Raw genomic sequence first — 22,764 nt, forward strand, 5'->3', positions numbered from 1 at the left:
TTGAAACCGATTTATGTAGTCTTTAACGGTCAGTAACAATTGCTTGCTACCCTATAGATAGGAGGACACTAGTTTGAAGGAAAACCTACTCTGCTCCAGATAATAACAGGTCCAGATACCCAATCATTAACTCCGCCATTGCCGGTCCCAAGCCCGGATGAGAAAGGAGGAGGGTTAGGCGTAGGGCCAGCAACTCCACCCTGGAAAACACAAGCCGCTACAGAAACGCCGACGAAAGAAAACCCAACTACTACTGTTCTGGGAGAGGAAGGGTCTTTGCGACACATGACGCTTTGCAGTGAAAGCCGAGAGGAAGCTACAAGGCCGACTTTCCTTCTTTCGACCAGAACCATCAACGTCGGAACATGGAATGTGAGGACCATGTATGAGACGGGAAAAACCAACCAAGTAGCAGCAGAAATGAAAAGCTACAACCTCACACTGCTTGGAATCAGTGAGACCCGTTGGACCCAGTCAGGGCAGAAGAAACTGATCACAGGAGAGCTCTTACTGTATTCCGGGCACGAAGAAGAGAACGCTCCACACACAGAAGGTGTGGCACTCATGCTGTCAAAATCTGCACAGCAGGCCCTGTTAGGATGGGAAGCACATGGACCGCGAATTATCGGAGCTTCCTTCAGAACAAAAGTGAAGAAGATCACAATGAATATAATACAGTGTTATGCACCAACAAATGAACACGACGAAGAGGTAAAAGACAGGTTTTACAACAGATTGCAGAATGTCCTGGCCAAGTATCCAGAGAAAGATGTGAACATTCTCATGGGTGACATTAACGCAAAGATAGGGACAGATAATACAGGGTTCGAGGAAGTGATGGGAAAACATGGACTGGGAGTAATGAACGAGAATGGGGAGAAATTTGCAGACTTCTGTGCTATGAATAACCTGATCATTGGAGGTAGCACTTTCCCCCACAGAAGAATACATAAGGCTACATGGGTATCACCCGACCTTGTTACCGAAAACCAAATTGACCACATCTGCATAGCTAAGAAATTCAGAAGGTCCCTGATGGATGTACGGGTGAAAAGAGGAGCAGACGTTGCATCGGACCACCACCTGGTTGTAGCAAGGCTGAAATTAAAACTGAAGAGAAATTGGATGGAAGCAACGAAAAGAGAGAAGTACAATGTCAATTTGTTGAAAGATCCAGATACCCGAGGAAAATTCAGTCTGACTCTCACCAATATGTATAAAGTATTAAAAGATCAGTTTTTGGAAGAGAGCAGTGTGGAAGATGATTGGCAGAAAGTGAAAGAAGGACACAAGACAACCTGTCAGGAAGTGCTTGGGCCGATGAGACACCACCATAAGGAATGGATTTCAGCCAAAACACTGCAAAAGATCCAGACAAGGAAGCAAAAGAAGGCAGTCATAAACAATTGCCGGACAAGAGCCACAAAGGCAAAGGCACAGAAAGACTTCATAGAAGCCAACAGAGAAGTTAAGAGGAGTGCAAGAACAGATAAGCGCAAATACATTGACAGCCTGGCGGAAGAAGCAGAGAAAGCAGCAGCCAGCAACAACATGAAACAGCTGTATGACATATCAAAGAAACTGTCGGGGAAAAACAATAGGCCCGAGCGACCAGTCAAAGACAAAGAAGGAAACACCATCCTGGGAAAGGAACAGCAACTAAATAGATGGGCTCTTCACTTTGAAGAGCTTCTGAACAGACCAGCTCCGTCGAACGCCCCAAACATCAACCCAGCTGATACAGACCTTGACATCAACTGTAGACACCCGACTAAAGAGGAGATCAGGAACGCTATCAAACTATTGAAGAATGGCAAGGCAGCTGGGCCAGACAACATTCCCGCAGAAGCTTTAAAGACGGACTTAAAAACGACCACAGAAATGCTTTATCCTCTCTTCAAGAAGATCTGGGAGGAGGAAGAAGTACCAACAGAGTGGAAGGAAGGGTACCTCGTCAAACTGCCTAAGAAAGGCGACCTCAGCAATTGCAACAACTACCGAGGAATAACGCTTCTGTCAGTGCCAGGAAAAGTCTTTAATAGAATAATCTTGGAGAGAATTAAAAGTGCTGTTGACCCCCTCCTTCGCGACCAACAGGCTGGCTTCCGCAGGAATAGATCATGTGTCGACCAAATTGCAACCCTACGCATCATAATTGAGCAATCATTGGAGTGGAATTCCCCGTTGTACATCAACTTCGTTGATTATGAAAAAGCGTTTGACAGCGTGGACCGAGAAACCTTATGGAAAATACTCCGCCACTATGGGGTTCCAACAAAAATAGTCAGCCTGATCCAAAGTTCCTACGAGGGAGTGACCTGTCGAGTAATCCATGGGGGACAACTGACAGATAGCTTCAATGTGAACACTGGAGTCAGACAGGGATGTCTTCTGTCACCCTTTCTCTTCCTTTTGGCGATTGACTGGACAATGAGGTCAGCAGTGGCAGGTAGGAGAAATGGGATTCAGTGGACATTGTTCGACCAGCTCGACGATTTGGACTTTGCAGATGACTTGGCCTTGCTGTCCCACAATCACCAACAAATGCAGGACAAGACAACAGAGATAACAGCAAAGTCATCACAAATCGGACTCAGGGCCCATGAGGGTAAAACAAAGGTCCTCAAAATAAACACAAATAGTAAAGAACCAATCAAACTGCACGAGAGCGAACTGGATGAGGTTGACCACTTCACGTATTTAGGCAGCATATTAGATAAACAGGGTGGCACAGATGCAGACGTAAAAGGCAAGAATTGGCAAGGCGAGGGTAGCATACTTGCAGCTTAAAAACATCTGGAGCTCCAAGGTGGTGTCAACCCGAACCAAAATAAGACTCTTCAATTCAAATGTCAAGTCAGTCCTTTTGTATGGAGCGGAGACCTGGAGGACCACGAAGACCACCACCGGAAAAGTACAGACCTTCATCAATAGCTGCCTCAGAAGGATCCTCAAGATTCACTGGCCAGACAGGATCAACAACGCAGACCTGTGGCAGAGAACATCTCAAATGCCAGCAGAAGACGAAATCAGACGCCGCCGATGGAGATGGATTGGGCACACCCTGAGGAAGCCAACCAATAACACCGCTAGGCAGGCGCTGAGATGGAACCCCCAGGGAAAACGGAAGAGAGGGCGGCCTAGAAACACCTGGCGGCGAGACCTGGAGGCGGACATGAAGAGGATGGGACACACCTGGGGAGAGTTGGAGAAGATGGCCCAGGACAGAGGAAGATGGAGGACTGTTGTCGATGGCCTATGCTCCACTAGGAGTGACGGGCATAAATAAATAATAAAAAATAAATAAAATACCCAATCATTACTGGATGGATTAAGGGGTCAGGAAAGAAGAAAAAAAAACCCGACTGCACCGGATATCGATTCTAGTCCATTTGTTTGTGAAGCGAGTGCTCTACCAACTGAACTACCGTGACTGCCCGATTGATTCAACGAATGAATTTTAAAATTAAAATTAAAAAACAAACAAGTAAAGTTGTGTTCCGATCGAACGTATTGGGTCACAATGATTACGACTGTGTAACTATTATCTTTAGAAACCCGTCTTTCTCCTCTAAATCTTCATCTTCATCTTCATCTTCTTCCAGATTAGCCTTATGACCATCCTCCTCCTCTTCCTCCTCCTCCTCCTTGTCTTCATCATCATCATCGTCGTCGTCGTCGTCATCGTCGTGGTCTTCATCATCATCATCATCATTATTATAAAAGGATTAAAATATTTAACAACAACAAACCTTGGGTCAACAAACGAGTTAAGTTATTTATAAATATGAAGAAAATCGCTCATATGAGTGGGGACAAAAACAAGCAGCATGAGGCAGAAAAACAATTAAAGAGAGTAATTTATGAAGAAAAACGTAAATATAAAGATAAAATGGAAACAAACCTTGAAAATTCAAATGCATCGCAGGCGTGGAGGATGATTAAAGAAATGGGTGGCGTTAACAACAAAAAGACAGATTTTAACAATGACACACATATGAATATCGAGGAACTAAATACGTTTTACTGTCGATTCGACACCATTGACAACGTACTTTCAAAAATGAATATCATAACAAAAAATACGTCTCCTCCGCCAGAAATCGAAGAAGAGGCGGTCATCAATGTTCTTAAGTTATGTAAAAAGAAAAAAGCACCAGGTCCAGATGGACTTAGTGGGGAACTCATTTCAAATTGTAACAACCAACTAGCTGTCCCTTTCTTGCCTATTTTCCAATATTCAATAGATGAACAGAAAATCCCAATTATATGGAAAACATCGACTATAATTCCAGTACCCAAAAAGAATCCACCAACTCAGCTGAATGATTATAGACCTGTTGCTTTAACATCAATTATTATGAAATGTCTGGAAAAAATTCTGAAAAGAGAGCTGTTGCAATTTATATATGACCAACACATACTTGATCCATATCAGTTTGCCTACCAACAAAATCTTAGTGTGGAAGACGCACTCCTCACAGTGATGCATTCAATATCAAATCACTTGGATGTTTCACCCGCCAACTACTGCCGAATCCAAAACGTCGATTTTTCGTCTGCCTTTAATGCCATGAAAACCAACACATTAATCAGTAAACTGCATGCTCTAAACCTTCCCCATTACCTCATCAACTGGTATAACAACTTTCTCATCGATCGCCCCCAACATGTCAGAGTAGGCTCAAATATGTGACCCTCCGCCTCGAAACGGTATTAGTCGGATTTTTCAATTTTGGGTTTTTGGTACCCAATCATAGCTTATATTATGCTTAAAATTTTGATACCAAATTTATAAAATTCTGATTATTCATTGCCCAACTATGACCGTTTGAAGTAGGGAGAGTGTAAAAGCCACGTTTTGAGAAAATCGACATTGAAGTCAGGCACCGTTTTCACACATAATCAAATCAATGGGCAAAGATAACTCCTCAGATTGAAAATTTGACGATAATAATAATATTTGCAGAGACGCCAATTTTCAATTTGACTCACAGGAATTTCAGACACCACTCGGAGGAATTTCAAGGCTGAAAGAGGAATTTCCGCACCTACAAAAAGGGAATTGGGATGATATTTGGTATTGTGTTTAGATCTAAATAGATAACTGATTACAAATGTTTTCTGATATATGAACACATTGCCAAATACAACCCCAAAGTTTCCTTATTTCAAGTGAAGAAAAGCACCAAAACATAATGATGGTAGTGAGGATGATGTTGTGTTGGTGGTTGTAGTAGTAGTAGTAGTAGTAGTAGTAGTAGTAGTAGAAGTAGTAGTAGTAGTAGTAGCAGTAGTAGTAGTAGTAGTAGTAGTAGTAGTAGTAGTAGTAGTAGTAGTAGTAGTAGTAGTAGTAGTAGTAGTAGTAGTAATGGTAGTAGTAGTAATAGTAGTAGTAGTGATGATGATGATGTCATAATAATGGCTGTTGTAGTAGTAGTAGTGGTAGTGATGATGATGTGGTGGTGGTAGTGGTGGTGACTGTGGTTGTAGTAGTGGCAGTGGTTGTAGTAGTAGTGATGATGTGGTTTGGGTGGTTGTAGTAGTAGTGATGATGTAGTGGTAGTGGTTGTAGTAGTGATGTGTGTGTGTGTGTGTGTGTGTGTGTGTGTGAGAGAGAGAGAGAGAGAGAGAGAGAGAGAGAGAGAGAGAGAGAGAAAGAGAGAGATAGTGCTAAAAGTACATCATGTGATAAGTAGAGCAACACGAACTTTAAAAACCAACGAGGCTAAAGTTTGAGGTCAAAGTATTTGCCTTGGAAATGGTGGCTCTCTGAGAGAAAGTCAACTCTTGTTTTGAATGTTTCACTGATAGTTGCTTTTTTAAACTTTAAATATATATAACTTATCGTCAATACTTATGTTGAATTATTATGTTTTCATGTAGAAAAATGATTGTAGTTTATGAAACAACCTAAAAATGAAATTTGATCATTTTGACCATTTCCACTTTAAAACCGGTTTTCTTCGTTTCCAAATCCCGACTTAATACCGCTTCGAGGCGTAGGGTCACATATATCATCAGTAAAAACTCTTTCAAACGGATGCCCACAAGGGTGTGTAAGCTCACCTCTACTTTACATCCTCTATACAAACGATTGTGTGGCTAGCTTTGATAACTGCCAACTCATCAAGTATGCTGATGACACCGCTATACTCGGCCTGCTCAATGATTCCGTCTCCGAATTTAAATACACTGAGCAAGTTAGTAAATTCAGCAAATGGTGTGCCGATAACTGTCTAGAGCTCAATGTAGCAAAAACAAAGGAACAACTGTTTGATCACAGAAAAATGGGAAAAAGAGCAAAAATTAACAATCAGGCGGTTGAAACTGTTGAAACGTTTAAATACCTTGGTGTAATTATAGATAACAGTCTAAGATTTGAATCGCACACCAACAATGTCACCAACAATGTCATAAAAAAATGTAACCAGCGCTTGTATATACTCAGAAAATTAAGGTCTTTCAATGTGAACTGAAAGACCATGATACAAATCTACAAGTCATTAATATTGAGTATCGTTTCGTTTGGCATCACAACGTGGTATGGAAGCTGTGGAACAAAAGAAAAATCCAAACTACATAGAACCCTCAGAGAGGCTTCAAAAATAATTAACACCGACATTAGAAGCCTTGACACAACTTATATTAATGCAGTTGAGAAGAAAGCTTTTAACATTATCAACGAAAAGAGGCATCCGCTGAGCGAAAAATTCCAACTTCTGCGCTCCGGAAGACGGTATCTAGAAGCAACATGTAGGACAAATCGACATAAGACAACCTTCATTCCAACTGCCATAAAATTAATTAACAAATCTTCTGTGGAAAAATGAGACAACCAATGAAAATAACGAGAAGCAGTGTCGTGAATCATCATCATCGACATTACCGCCGTCGTTATCATCATCATCATCATCATCATCATCATCATCATCATCATCATCATCATCATCATCATTATCGTAGTCATCATCATCATCATCATCATCATCATCATCATCATCATCATCATCATCATCATCATCATCACAATCATTGCCATCTTCTTCTTAATATAAGACACTATTAGTAGGGGGAATTAGGCTAAAACCGTGCAAATTCGGATTGAAAGCATGAAAATTTGCATACAGGTTGCTAAGACCCATAGAAAAAAACATCTGATATAGAACCACTCTGGCAATCAATTATAACGTATCGGTTTAATGCCTTAGATTTTACCTATTACAGCTATATTAAACAAGGGAAATAACTGCGTAAAAATATATTTTTTCTTCATATTCATTGCATTAGGGAAAATTAGGCTAAAACCGTGCATATTGGGGTTTTAATCCTGAAAATTGGCATATAGGTAGCTATGACCCGTATAAAAAGCACCTGATATAGAACCACTCTGGCAATTTATCATAACAGTTCGTTTTTAGCACTTTTATTTTTTCCTATATAACATTACTTATCCGAGGAAATAACCACGACAATACAATGTGCGTTCTAAAACTTTAAATACACCGGTAACCATTTACGGTAGCTAACTGATGGTTATTTCGTGTTGTAACTAGTAGATAAAAGCGGGAGAGTTGGGAGAGGAGTGAGTGAGAGCGACGGAGAGAGAGAGAGAGAGAGAGAGAGGGAGAGAGAGAGAGAGAGAGAGAGAGAGAGAGAGAGAGAGAGAGGGGGGGGGAGAGAGAGAGAATTTTACTCATTACTGTACTGACCTAAGACCCCCCCCCCCCCCAACACACACACACACACACCCCGCATCTACATAAGTCCGTGCAAGGCAAACCGGACCTTAAACACTTGCATCGGGTGCCGATACATTCTCTCTTACATGAACATTTGATGAGTTTTTGGGACACTTTTGACAATTCTGGAAATAAGCTCCACAGTGGTTCATGTCGATCGACACATTTGTTGCAGGGTACACTTCTTTCAAAGATGTAATGTTAGCAAAAGCTCGACTTCTTTCAAGAACTGTGACATCATGATTATCATCAGCAGTGACATCTATTAGAGCTTGTTTTTTTAAGTATCGTGCATAACAAATTTTATGGTATAGGGCGGTCGTGTGCTTCCTGAGCGACTAAATCTCCTCCGGCAATAAATGACAACATATCAGAATCTTTTATAGATAACGCTATTTCACGAATATTTTCTTCCATATCTGTTGTCATTACAGAATGGAGTACTCCCGATTCCATGTTTTTTTTTTTTAAAGCACGTTTGTTTATTATAGTCAATCTCTAATTTTGAACGTTGTCTCATTATTCTCGTGGGTTGCTAAATATATTCATTCGGTGACTCCTCCAAGTCAAATGATGAAGTTTGGAATTCTTGTAGAGCAATTCTTTTAGATTTCTTTAATTCTAATCGCCTACTTTTGTTGGCATTAAATTTTACACGACAATACTTATGCCAGTTAGTATCATTTTGTTTTAAACTTTCAATAATCTCATTTCGAGGGACATTATAAACGGTCTGTGTTATCTTGTTGGCATATCAAACACTTGTCCCAGTCTCTGGGAGCAGCGCTTTTTGTTATTGTATGTGTATCTGAAATCATGCAAACGCATTCCTTTATTAGGCATATGCAATATTCTTTCATAACTCTCTCTCTCTCTCTCTCTCTCTCTCTCTCTCTCTCTCTCTCTCTCTCTCTCTCTTTCTTTCGTTCTTTCTGTTAAAGACACATCATCAGCAGGCAAAATGTGTGCAGTGCCTTACAGTACAAATAGAACATTCTCCCATTGGCCCTTTGAGGTAAATAACGTAAAGTAAATAACTTGCCACAATACAGCATCATAGTGGTTGATGATGATGATAATGATGATAATTATAGCAATGTAAATGGTATGCTGACTCTTTACTGTCTTCAAGTTTGACTGAAATAGGTTTTATCTCACGTAAAATGATTATAGCAGTATATTTAGAAAGAAAAGAAAACAGGGGGAGGGGAGAAGGAGCACTGTCCTTTGTCAACACCGGTTATCGGCATTTATTGAGCTGTGTTCTGCTAATCTGTTTTGTCTACCCCTCTGCTCGTCTTCCCGTCTGCCCGTCCGTTTTAGAGCAATTGATTATACTTATTAAATCAGATGCAGAAAAAAAATCATATTATTATAGAATATTGCTCGCTTGACGTCCTTTAAACAAGTGAAATTGAATAATATTTACGATTAAATAATTTGTATGGTTCGTGAATCGAAAGTAAAGGGAAAGGAAAACATCCGCTTCGACGCTAAAAATAGTCACCAATGGGAATCCAAAGGATGACGTAAAACAACCTTTGGTCGGCTTGCCTCGAATGTTTACACAATAAAAATGATAGAAATTATTGTCGTCCATTTCAAAATTTTCTAATTTTAAAAACCTTGTATCTCAACTAATACTGATCTCTCAGAGTGGTTCTATATCATAAATTATAGGGTTTTTCATATTCTATAACATATGTAATTTTCATGCTTTCAACCTTGTTTGCACAATTCAAGGGTTTTTTGGACCTAATTCCCCCTACTATATATTTATAATATGGTTATCTGCTGTCCCAGCAAATATATCGTATCGTTCTATCTGTCTGTCTGTGTGTATGCGTGTATGTATGTATGTATGTATGTATGTATGTATGTATGTATGTATGTATGTATGTATGTGTGTATGTATGTATGTATGTATGTATGTATGTATGTATGTATGTATGAATGTAGGCATGCATATACGATGGTATGCTGGTTTGTATGTTTGTCTGCATGTATGTATGTATGTATATGTGTTTGTATGTACGCTCATTTCTTTTGTATACATGTGTAGAAACAATGTGCAAGCGTGTATGTTCGTGTATGGCTGTGTCTGTATTTGTAAATGTGTTGATGTTCATACCATGAACCAAACTGAGCATTGTTTACCTCACATGAATCGCCTTTAATTTGGACAATAAAGATTATTATTCATTATTCATTCATTATCACCATTTGTGCGGCTATGTAGTCTTGTGGTATGACACTCGCTTTCGGATCGGAAAGTCCTGGGTTCGAGCCTCGCTCGGCGCATAGTTGAGTCCTTGGAAAATACTCTTTACTCACATTCTCTTACCGTACTCAGGTGTAAAATGAGTACCTGACCGTTAACGGCGTTGTCTCTCTCCGAAAAAAATTGTAATATCCCTATCAGTCATCAGGTCTCGTTCTACATGTTAAGTGTTGCTGTTGATTAAGGGCCCCTTGTAAAGCGCTTTGAGCACGTTTAGTGGATATTGCTCTATATAAAAGCTCAAGTAATAATCATCATCATCATTATCACCTTCTTCTTCTCCTTCTTGATAATTATCATTGTCGCCATCATTACCATCATTTTCAACATCTTCTCATGCATATCTATTAATTGTCAGGTAGGCCCTATATGCACATTAAATAAAAAAATTAATTGTAACATTAAACGTGAATCCTCAGCTTTTGCCGTATCAATTTTAGATTTTTTTTAAAACAAACAAAAAGACAAGCACATGAATAAAATAAGAATATCATCAGCAACAGAAATTCGATAAATCATTAATTTGTTTTACATTCTAGTTACCATTGCTACCAAAACAACATGTCATCAACTCCTTTCACTGTCGTCCCTATTGGAATGAATACTCTCTCTCTCTCTCTATCTATCTATCTATCTATCTATCTATCTATCTATCTATCTAATTCTTTCTCTCTCTCTCTCTCTCTCTCTCTCTCTCTCTCTCTCTTTCTTTCTTTCTTTCTCTCTCGCATACACACACACACACACACACACAAACCTCTCTCCCTCTCTCTCTCGTTCCCTCTCTCTTTCTCTCTCTCTCTCTCTCTCTCTCTCTCTCTCACACACACACACACACACACATATATATATATATATATATACACACACCCTCTCGCACAAGCAAACACACAAGGACATCAGCATAACTTAGATTTATTTGTAGACTGACATCATCTTGTGCAGTGTTACATCGGTGCACTGCTTCACTTTAGATGTATTTAGTTTTGGATGTGTTTTGTTGTCGTCGTCACCGTTGTTGGCCATGATGTTGTTAAAGTAGTAGTAGTAGTAGTAGTAGTAGTAGTAGTAGTAGTAGTAGTAGTAGTAGTAGTAGAAGTAGTAGTAGTAGTAGTAGTAGTAGTAGTAGTAGTAGTAGTAGTAGTAGTAGTAGAAGTAGTAGAAGTAGTGGTAGTAGTAGTAGTAATAGTAGTTCTTTGTTGTTGTTTTGTTTTTGTTTCAATACACAAACCAACCCGTTGCAAATTGCATAGACAATTTTGTTAAACACATCTTTTATATGACTTTTATTTGATCGAAGGTTCAATGCTGCATAGATAGTAATTGTTCAAATGATATGATAAAAGCCTCTCGTCTTTTTTTTCCTCCTATATATGTGTTAGCTAATGTCTTGTAAACATCGATTGACCCATGCCTTTGTTTTTATTTGACCCTTTGTAAGATAGGCCCTACAACAAAAACTATCCAGACTTACCGTATCTGTTAATATATATATATATATATATATATATATATATATATATATATATATATATATTAGTCTCTGTATCTCTCTATATGCCTACCATTCTATCTCGGTGTCTTCACATGTACACATGTAGCCATACATATGATGGCTAAAATATCCTCCTCCCCAACCCCCCCCCCCCCCCCCCCCTCCCCCAACGTTCCCGTTCCTCGTCACCCATTCCACTGTGAAGGTACCTCGCACCCGCAGAAAACAATGTTCATTTTGAACAACTTATCCATCCATATTCCCTCAGCGTTTCGACCAAAATGCGGCTATGTGGTCTTGTGGTATGACACTCGCTTTCGGATCGGAAGGTCCTGGGTTCGAGCCTCGCTCGGGGCATAGTTGAGTCCTTGGAAAAGACTCTTTACTCACATTCTCTTACCGTACTCAGGTGTAAAATAAGTACCCGGCCGTTAACAGCCTTGTCTCTGTCCGAAAAAATTGTATTATCGCCTATCAGGTGTCATGTCCCGTCATACATGTTAAGTGTTGCGGTTGACAAGGGATCCCTTGTAACGCTTTGAGCACGTTTAATGGATATTGCTCGATATAAAAGCTCTTAAAAAAAAAAAAAAGTAAAGTATAACCACCAAGGACAGACTGTTGATCAACCTCTATTATTTACTCTCTTACTTCGACCTTTCCCCATTGACGTGAGAGAGACATAGATAGTTGCACGATCCTGAAATATAGAAGATCAATAGAAAATCTCTATAATTTGATGAGCTGCATCATCGCATAGTTCTATTATTGAAAGTCAACATGGTATAATAATAATATACATCAACGTTGAATAACTCGCACAGCCAATTACCAGTGACGACCGATAATAACCTGTTGGAATTGTGATAATAGCACAGTCGTGTCTATTTATAACGGGATCCACTTAACACGATATCGATTTGAAAGTATGTTTGCCAAACCGCTGTCTTTTTCACTTGTTGATCAATTCTTGATAACCCGTGATCTGATCTGAATGACATATATTTTCTTATAGCGACTCTTACTTTGAATAATTCAAAGAGTAAAAAAGAAAAGCTCAAAGTGTTGATGTATAGTGCGCTGTGTAACTTAAAATTTTAGCAAAATCTTTTTTTAATTACTCCCTTTCGCAGCGGCACCATACGATTCCGTCGCCTAGGCATTCCGTGAAGGAATATAGAAAATATATCGAGCAGAATGTCGAATGTCAACAGGAATCACTCACGTTATCCAAAGTCTAAATATTTATCTTTAAACACAAATAAACTTAAATGAAACCCTTTCAGAGGCCCTTCTTATAGATGTAAAGTAAAGTTATAGAGTTGTCTACTATTTAAAAATTATTTTTTTAAACTAGTCCCATCTGCCAAAACTTGGAAAGAATAAGTTTTTGTGATTCCTGTGAAAAGTGTAAAGGCCATTTACACGATATCAGTTGGACAGCTGTGAAATACGGGGGGAAAAAAACAAATTACTTAAGTTAAGGTCACGGTTATGTTCTTGGAGCCTCTTTTGTCGTTATCAGCGACTTTGACGTAGAAGCACCGTGTGTTTATTTACATTATCTGATAACTCAATGTGTTATGGGCTCATTGTTATAATGGAAATAATATGAAACCAATGCAAAATATTGTCCATTACAACAATGTTAAATCCAGCCCATAGTTGCGCTCGGACACCAGACCTACTAATACATGAACGTCACATAGAAGCAGTCAAATAAGATGCATCCACCAACTCATCACATAGTTTAACTTTATAGTGAGCTGCTCTTTAAAATAAAATGCAGTCGCTTATAGTGACATTTTTTCATAATGCCGTTATAACTGGTATAGACAATCAGCGGAAAGCCAAACGCTATGTACTAGCTTACATCGACTGTATTGTTATACCATCATTATTATCTTTATTATGATGCGATAAAACAATTTAGTATTTATTGAATCCCCTCCGTAATTCTAAAGCAAATATGTATGTAATCGGCAAATGCTACATTTGACAAATCGACCCCATCCCAATTGACGTTAGCGATTCGTGGTTACATACACATTAATTCATCTACTGTAGTAATGCCAATAATTTAACGTTATTTCAACTTTCATCGCAAGGGTTCTCCGACATGAGAGGGGAAAAAAGACATTTTGTTTAAAACGCTTTTTCTATATAGTAATATAGATCGTTTATTTTGGGACCTGATAATTAATAAATATTGTAAAACTTTACGGTTTTTATCGCAATGCCCTCACCGTTTACAAAAATATTTATCCCGATAACAGCATAGCATATCATAGAGTACGATATTACGCAACTTTTTAAACGTCCTTTGTGTACAGGGTTGGATACAGAGAGAAAGAGAAAGAGAAACAGAGAGAGAGAGAGAGAGAGAGAGAGAGAGAGAGAGAGAAAGAAAGAGAGAGAGAGAGAGAGAGAGAGAGAGATTTTGGGACATGATAATTAATAAATATTGTAAAACTTTACGGTTTTTATCGCAATACCCTCACCGTTTACAAAAATATTTATCCCGATAAACAGCATAGCATATCATAGAGTACGATATTACGCAACTTTTTAAACGTCGTTTGTGTACATAGTTGGATACAGAGAGAGAGAGAGAGAGAGAGAGAGAGAGAGAAAGAGAGAGAGTGAGAGAGTGAGGGAGAGAGAGAGAGAGAGAGAGAGAGAGAGAGAGAGAGAGAGAGAGAGAAGTCATCGATGGTAAAGTGTGAAGTCTTGCAACAAAGTCAAGCGATTTTGAGATTTCGTCACTGATCAGATGGGGAAAATGAATAACCTAGCTCTGGCCTCAATGTCGTTTCCTTGGGTAATGCACATTATATATCACCCCCTTGATTGAATGTACAAAAATTACCCTTACGGCGACTTGCACTGTAGAAAAGGGATCGTTGATTTACATGGCCAGATGGAAGAAGAAATGGAGAATGGTTGAGAGCATTTTATATTGGGAAACCATTGAAACGCGTTATACAAATTATATGCATTCTCAAAAAGTATCTAAGGAGCCTCCGAATTGTTCGTCCATCTTTAAAAGGTCGGAGAAAACGTGTTTAAAATACATTCAGGGCCAACAGAGTGATTTGATGAGGATTCAAACTCTAGGTCCTTGTCTCCCCGTCGAAATGAGCTGGACGCGACAGCAATGAAACACCACGAAATATGGGAATCTCAAAGATATCATATTATTATAGCTGATTAGAGGTCCGTTTAAAATTGAAGAGTGACTTCCCAAAGTTCAAGTTCAACGTCTTTATCTACAAAAGGCGGATTGCCCATCACTGCAGATTTTATACAATTATGTGGTGATTTCTCCATTATTGTGTTATGTGAGTTGAAGGATAAATGTTTAATAGTTGACCAAATTTGTTGTTGTTGGTAATATCTAGGATTTCTGGTGGGAGAGTGTTCCATTTTTTGTTGGTTCTAGGGAAGAAACTGATTATATATTTGTTGGTTCTGTGTGTTGGGATTGTGAACTTACTACTATGATAATTTCTTGTGGATGTACAGTGTTGTACAGTCCTATCTCCCCTTTTTCCCTATGTTGATATTTGAGGATAATTCTGACTAGATTAGCTCTTTGAAGCTATTAAATTATTGTGATTTAACGTGAATTTGATATCAATTTAAGGAATTGCTTGTGTCCATTACTTTAAAATAAGGTTTATGTTTCAATAAGGGGAAAATCTCAAATAGTTCTTCTTTGATTAAACAACTTCTGTGAATAAAACGTGGTATTTACTTGCTTGCAGATAATTTTGCCTTTTTTAAAAATTCATCTTCATTTGTGGAGAACTTATTTCCTTACTGTGCGTATGTGACCACCATCACCACCACCATTCCATATTCGACAACACCCGTGAACATTGTGTACAGCGTGTGACACGCTCTGATAAGCAAAATCATGATCCTTTGCTTCCATTGAAATGATTGAAGTACTCTAATACACTGGTTTGACTCCCGTATAATATTATGTCGCAATACACCATAAACTTTTTGGCTGCGTGTTTTTAATGTCATTCCAACATAGACATAGGATACACAGATTATGTTGAATTTACCCCAGCTGAAATAGGTCGCAATCTATATAAAGAAAACTTCACAAAGAAATTTATCACGTTAGAATGGGTTTTCTTTAAATCGAAAGGTATTCTTTGAAACAGACATTTTGGAACCGCGTCATTCAAAGTCCAAGATTTTGGAGAAAAATATCTCTCTCTGACACACGCACACACACACACACACACACACACAAACACACACATCACACATGCACACACAACCCATACACAGATACACACACAGGAACTCATAATAGAATGAACTTGAGTTCGTATGTTTACTTTTACATTAAAGTCCGAACATGGTAATTTTAGTTTTCTTTTTTTAAAAAGAACAATTGGCTACTTATTTTTACTTTAATATCTTAGGTAATACAACAGAACAAACGCTGGCCTTTAACTAAAACAAAAATATTAGAATTCGTATTTTTTAAAAACTAAAAACAATGACCGGACACCACTCAGGAATACGATTCAATAGTCTGATGTCACGCCGCCCGGCAACGGCGGCCATCTTGGTTCTAAACAAAGAAAATCATTACTTTTTATTTTTCATACTGGCTAGAACTTTTCATATGCCTTGTAATCAGATGTGTAAAAGTCAAAACATGATCAAATTTATGTGGGTTTTTTTTCCTCTGGATACCCTTTATGCTCGCCAGAGAAATATTTCATACGGGCGTTCGCCATTGTTCCGATAGTTTAGAGCCAGTGTTACTAAGTTACCATGCGTCATTATGAAGGAAGTGACGTTACGACTGTTGAAGAGTATTCCCAATGCAATAATATGTATGTTTGGATCATTTCAGTTGCAGTCAGTGGAAAATGTTGAGTTTCCAATTCAAAGGGGAGTTTCTTTTATCATATCAGTAATATGACTTTAAAATGGACCAAGTGTTTCTTAAATGCCACTGAAACATAAGTAACACAACATTGGACCTTAGACATTGCATATTCTTTTAGATAAAAATATTTTAAAAGGGAGAAACAGATAAAAGCATAGAAGAAAAACAAACTAGCACACACACACACAAAAAAAAAACAAACAAACAAAACCCAAAAAACGTGCATCCTTATATTGACATATTATGAATGTTCAGAAATACATGTATTTCAAAGCAAAAAGTTCCCTATCAAGGGCGTTTTAATATTATTTACATAATGCAATATTATGAGCTAAGCACTAAATTTATACAGGACACTAAATAAATACATGAGCATCCAAGTGACAAAAGCTCCTAAGCCTATAACCCCAATTATTTTTGTGGCCTTATTTGCAATATTTTGTATATGACTGCCAAATTAACAGTAAAAGATAAGACCTACACCTCTTTAAGTGACTCTAACTGATAACGTTATTTTTAGAAGCATTTGCATAATGAACATAATATTTCTGATTGGTTTTGCCCATATATGCAAAATTTTAGATTTTGATTTAAAGCGTAGTTGTCATTTCTCACCCCAATGAAATAAGGCATGTATATCATTTTGCAATAACTTGAGAAAAGTTTGTAGAAGAATACAATTTTGTATCATCGGCAAATATTTTACATTTAGAAGAAATAATATTGTCAGCCAAGTTATGATTATACATTATAAAAAGAAGTCCGAGTACACTACCCGGGGGGAGATGACATAGTTGAATATTTATATAAAGTTTTTCTCTTATTAATTACACACACACGCATATATATATATATATATATATATATATATATATATATATATATATATATATATATATATATATATATATACACATTATCATTGGAGTCAACGAATGATAGAATTACCCTTAACTTAATTTAAGAAAGGTTTGCAAGTAATTCGTATATCAATCAGGAAAAAAATAGGATTTTTGGTTTAATTATTAAATTTGTCAAAAAAAATTATATGGGCTGAACGAAACAATTTTAACACTCAACCCTATTTCTATTTTAAAGAACTAGAGGCTTACCCGCAATATTTGCGGGGGAATAAAGGCTATTACAAACAGGCACTAATCCATTTTACTTATTATACTACAATATTGTGGAAATAAGCATAGATCGAGACGAATATTTTGAGCCATCAGTGATCAAAACCGATGAGGTTTAAAGTGCGCAAATGCATGCAAATGAATTTAGAATAGAAAGTATGCACTTGGCTAATAAAATCACAACAGTGCCATCCGCAAGTATAACGGACCAACACACAAAACTCTGTTTAACCATAAACTATCATAGTCCGGATATTACAGTTCAGTGAGAATTACTCATAAACGCGGATGGCAAAAAAACAATAACAAAGACCTGAGTGACGTCAACTTCGATCTATCTATAGGGCGGGCGGCGAGATAGCGATTTCCAACGTCAAATGACCGATCATAATGCCCGAGTGAGGGACGCTTTTTAATATCGTTTTATTTATTTATATTTTTGTTGTTTTTTTTTTATCCCAGGCCAACGTATCTAATGACCCTTTAAATTAGTATCAATTATATTAGTTGGATTTAATTTCAACGTATTAGATGTTGTCGGGGCAACGGAATGATTCAAGAGCAATGTTTTCTGTCATTCTTCATCCTAATCCTACATGACAACAATCAATTTGGCTAATTATAGATAGAACGAAGTTTATGAATAATTCTCACTATACTGTATTAACCAGACGATAAACGTTCAAGGTTGCACAAAGTTTTGTATGTTGGTTCGTTATATTTCCGGATGACAATGTTGTGAGTTTCTTAGTCAAGCGCAAACCATCTATAGTTCCAATGCGGACGACAGGGAAAGCTCCTACGTCACCCCAGAGATACAAAAGTTACGATAGAGGGAAATCCCGATCGAGTTGTGTACATCTTCATGATTAAAACAAATTAATACAAATAACAGAACACATGTATGTAGGACCGAATTCAAAAGAGTTATATCTAATTGTTTCATTATTACGCTACTGTTTTGTGGAAATAAACATAGATCGAGACGAACCTTTTGAGCCACCAGCGGCCAATTATGACAAATCCGAAGTGCAAAGGTCAAATTAAGGACTTGTGGCGATCATCGCATCGACATACACTGATGAACTCTTTTATATGTGAATTACGTAACGTTGTAATGTGGTATCTTTCTCTTTGTCTTACTCACTTCTACTTTCACTTTCACTCGAAAATAAACAGCACGAACTCTGAGTAACTACTGTGTTCAATTTATCATTTACCACGCTACATTGGTGACCCCGACAGGTGAGACGTATTTTTCACCTCAACACAAACCATTTATTAACTTCAAACAAGTACAAATATGGAATTAGCGGCAGTATCTGTTAAACTACCCACTTTCTGGTCCACAAACCCAGTGGCATGGTTCGCGCAAGCCGAGGCACAGTTTGCGCTTCGCGGAATACCTACTCGCAGATGAAACGAAGTATTACGGAGTTATAGTTAGACACCGAAGCTCGCCTCACGAACGACTTGCCCAACACGTGACCATTTTTTTTCTCGCGTCCTCTCGTCTAATCTCGTCACTCCCGAATAGAAAGAGGAGGCGGAGCTCATATGATATAACGCAATGAAAGTTCTGTCCGATGACGGGTGGGGGATATCACCTCTCCAAAACTTACCTTATTATATGAGATCTTGAGATTCTTATCCAATCATCGATTGCTCGTTTGACAGTTCGCTTGTGAACAGTTAGGAGACCATCTCTTGATTTATGGGCAGGCGGCTTTGCGTAAAGGCGGTGAGTGTTGTATACATCAAAGAGTACCGCTGACCGATGGGTAAATAGTGGTTGTGTAACCCAAAAGCCCTGCTGTCTCGACTGCAAGGTCTTGTATGTAATAGTTGCGTCACCATCTCAAGGCTCAGGAATTAATTAGTGAGCTGATTCAAACAATGTGGGTTTCAAATTTATCGTATACGTAATCATTTGGAAGCTACAGAGAAAGGTGTTTTTGTGTAATCCCTTTCACACACACACGCGCGCGCGCGCACACACACACACACACACACACACACACACACACAAACATATACAAACAATACACAAACAATACACATCCCTGGTCATCTATTGCCTATATTATTAATGTTAATATATACATCCCATGCTGATTGTCACTAACCCCCCCCCCCCCAACCATTTCCACCATCCAAGTACCAGCGGCCTTTTCTCTTTGATTTCGTATCATGGTCTACCCGAAGCCCAACACCTCGATCGTTTGTGGGTCAACCCACCCCCCCCCCCCTCCCCCCAGCTTCCCCCGTAATCAATTTATAATTTTCTCTCTGTATAGAGCGCCACATGCACAATTATATACTATTGAATGACACTGACCTTGCCCCTCCCCTAACACAAGCCAACAGCAACCCAAGCTATCCTCTATCACGTGACCTTAGATCCGATGCTGCATACCGCTTGAGAGTCTTCACTATCCAGATCTCGTTCATGGTCACGTGAGAAGGCTATATCCGTTCGGGTTCGGCGTTCGGGTTCGGCGTTCGACCCGATTTCGTTAAAAGCCTATTATCATGTTGTTGCGGCACTCGACACAGACACAGCAAACCGCGCACTGTCAATCCTGACCGCACCTCCTACAAACAACAAATATGACACTATTAAAAACTTTTTACTTTCGGCCTACCAAATGACAGAGGAAGAAAGAGCCCAAGCCCTTTTTAATTTACAAGGGCTAGGTGACAACAAACCGTCGGTGCTGATGGACAAAATGCTTGCTCTCCTGGGTAACCACGAACCTTGTTTCCTATTTCGTCACATTTTTTTGCAACAGCTCCCCGACTACATCCGCGCACCTCTTGCAAACTCAAGTTCTAAAACAAATCCTAGACTTTTGGCCCAAGAGGCAGATCAGCTTTTTGTCTCCATATCAACACATTTTGACAACGTACACCAGATCAGACAGAAATATACAAAGAAAACCCCAACAGAACCCCAATCTGCACTCTGCTGGTATCATAGGAAATATGGGAAAGATGCGAAGAAATGCCTGCCCCCTTGTCAAAAATTCGGCCTCAACAAAGAACAGGAAACGATCGACAGGGTCAACAACTTTAAACGTCACGAGCGTTGGCCCTGGTAGTAACAAGCAACTTTTCGTGACAGATAAACATTCAGGCTCACACTTTCTTGTTGATACCGGTGCACAAGTGTCCGTCGTCCCAGCGACCTGGCGTGACAAAAATTCCTGCCCTCCACACCCACCACTTCAAGCAGCGAATGGAACAACTATTAAAACATATGGCTCGCGCAACGTGTCATTAAAAATCAACGATCGTGTGTACCAAGCGCGCTTGATCATTGCAGAAGTTAAACATCCTCTTCTCGGCGCCGACTTCTTACGTGCTCATAACTTGTTGGTGGATTTACGACGGGGCCGTCTCATCGAAGCAGACTTTTATGTTTCATCACCATGTTCAGTCCAAACGATTGAAACACAGGAATTAGCCATGATTGAAACAACGTCTAATCCATTTCGAAGAATTCTGAACGAATTTCCAGAGCTGCTACAACCAACATTCTCCACGGAGGAAGTCAAACATGGCATACGCCATCATATTCCAACCACCGGCCCTCCCGTCTTCGCCAGAGCCCGACGACTTACACCAGAGAAGCTACTCCTAGCCAAAGAGGAATTTAGTGAAATGGAAAAGATGGGCATTGTTCGGAAATCAAGCAGCCCGTGGGCATCACCACTACACATGGTACCCAAATCAAATGGCAGTTGGCGCCCCTGTGGAGACTATCGTCGCCTCAACGAAAAAACAACTCCAGATCGTTACCCAATACCTCACATTCACGATTTCACCGCCCAATTGGCAGGAAAATCTATCTTTTCAAAGATAGATCTTGTCCGCGGTTACCACCAAATTCCCGTCCATCCCGACGATGTGCCCAAAACTGCTGTCATTACCCCTTTCGGTCTTTTTGAATTCCTAAGGATGCCTTTCGGGTTAAAGAATTCAGCACAAGCCTTTCAACGCCTGATGGATACACTCTTCCAGGATATGAGCTGCACGTTTGCCTATTTAGACGACATCCTTGTAGCCAGCCAAAATGAAAAAGAACACAAACTTCACCTCAAAGCAGTTTATAAACGACTCAGCGATTTCGGCCTTGTAATACGCCTGGAGAAATGTGTCTTTGGTGTAACCACCATAGATTTTCTTGGACATCGGGTTACGAAATCTGGAACAATCCCCCACCCAGACAAAGTGGATGCAATTACCGATTTTCCAAAACCGACAACTGTAAAAGGCCTGCAAGAATTTCTAGGAATGATAAATTTCTATCACCGGTTCATTCCCCACGCGGCAGAATTATTACACCCCCTCTACCAATCGATGAAGGCCATGAAACCAATTCATAAACTGGTTTGGACTGAAGAAATGACAAAAGCCTTCGAAGACAGCAAAACAGCACTCGCTCAAATCACCATGTTGGCTCATCCCGAAGTAGAAGCACTTAGGGAGCGTTCACATATTACGTCATCAAAAATTTGCCCTTTTTAGACCCCCCCCCCCTCCCCCAAGTCATCACTTGTCATCATTGACCTGACCCCCCCCCTCCCCCAACAGATGATGACGTCATCTAATTTAATAAAAACTAAAAGATAACTTTAATTTCACAATATTTATTATTCATTTTTCAAACCATAAACATTGATTATCAACGTTTGATAAAACACATTCAGACATTTTATTAATTTCAGAAACTGTTGATAATTTATGTTTTACTATACAATGGGGACATAAAATTTAAATTTGCAAAGATAAAATCTAACAAACATTATTTAAATTAGGCTACTTGGTGCAGGTGCTATTTAAAAAATTTCAGAAAGTGTAATTTAAAATAGTATAGGAGGCAAATTATTTTATAGCATATTAGTCTTTTAGTGGAATGAATTTCTGTTTCAATTTCCAAACATAAAATTAATTGATTCAAAAATGTTTCTGCCTTGGACCTCTGGCAATGTACTATAAATAGTATCATCAATTTCATCGTCATCGTCATCACTTTCTCCCATTTGCTGTTCTTCTTGTATGCCGCATTTTCGTGAATGGTCTTTCATTGCTGTGATCGAGGAGTGATACAATGAACATTTAGGGCAAGTTCGCCTTTTGAGAAGTGATACCCCTTTCCCATCTTGTTTCTTGAGAGATGGGCAATACTC

At 38.9% G+C, this 22,764-nt stretch overlaps 2 protein-coding genes across 2 annotated transcripts in view; both read left to right on the top strand.

Annotated features, from left to right (window-relative positions):
* LOC144968018 (transient receptor potential cation channel subfamily A member 1 homolog) overlaps positions 1–22,764 on the top strand; it is a 77,252-nt gene that overhangs the window by 1,578 nt on the left and 52,910 nt on the right. The window lies entirely within an intron of this gene.
* Positions 273–2,790, top strand: LOC144966900 (uncharacterized). The gene has a single exon (XM_078903604.1). It carries the CDS (start codon positions 286–288, stop codon positions 2,788–2,790), a length of 2,505 nt encoding a protein of 834 aa, XP_078759730.1. The 5' UTR covers positions 273–285.

This window comes from Berghia stephanieae, chromosome 3 (assembly GCF_034508935.2).
Source record: "Berghia stephanieae isolate SIO BIC M18660-M18661 chromosome 3, UCSD_Bste_1.3, whole genome shotgun sequence".
Taxonomy (NCBI): Eukaryota; Metazoa; Mollusca; class Gastropoda; order Nudibranchia; family Aeolidiidae; genus Berghia; species Berghia stephanieae.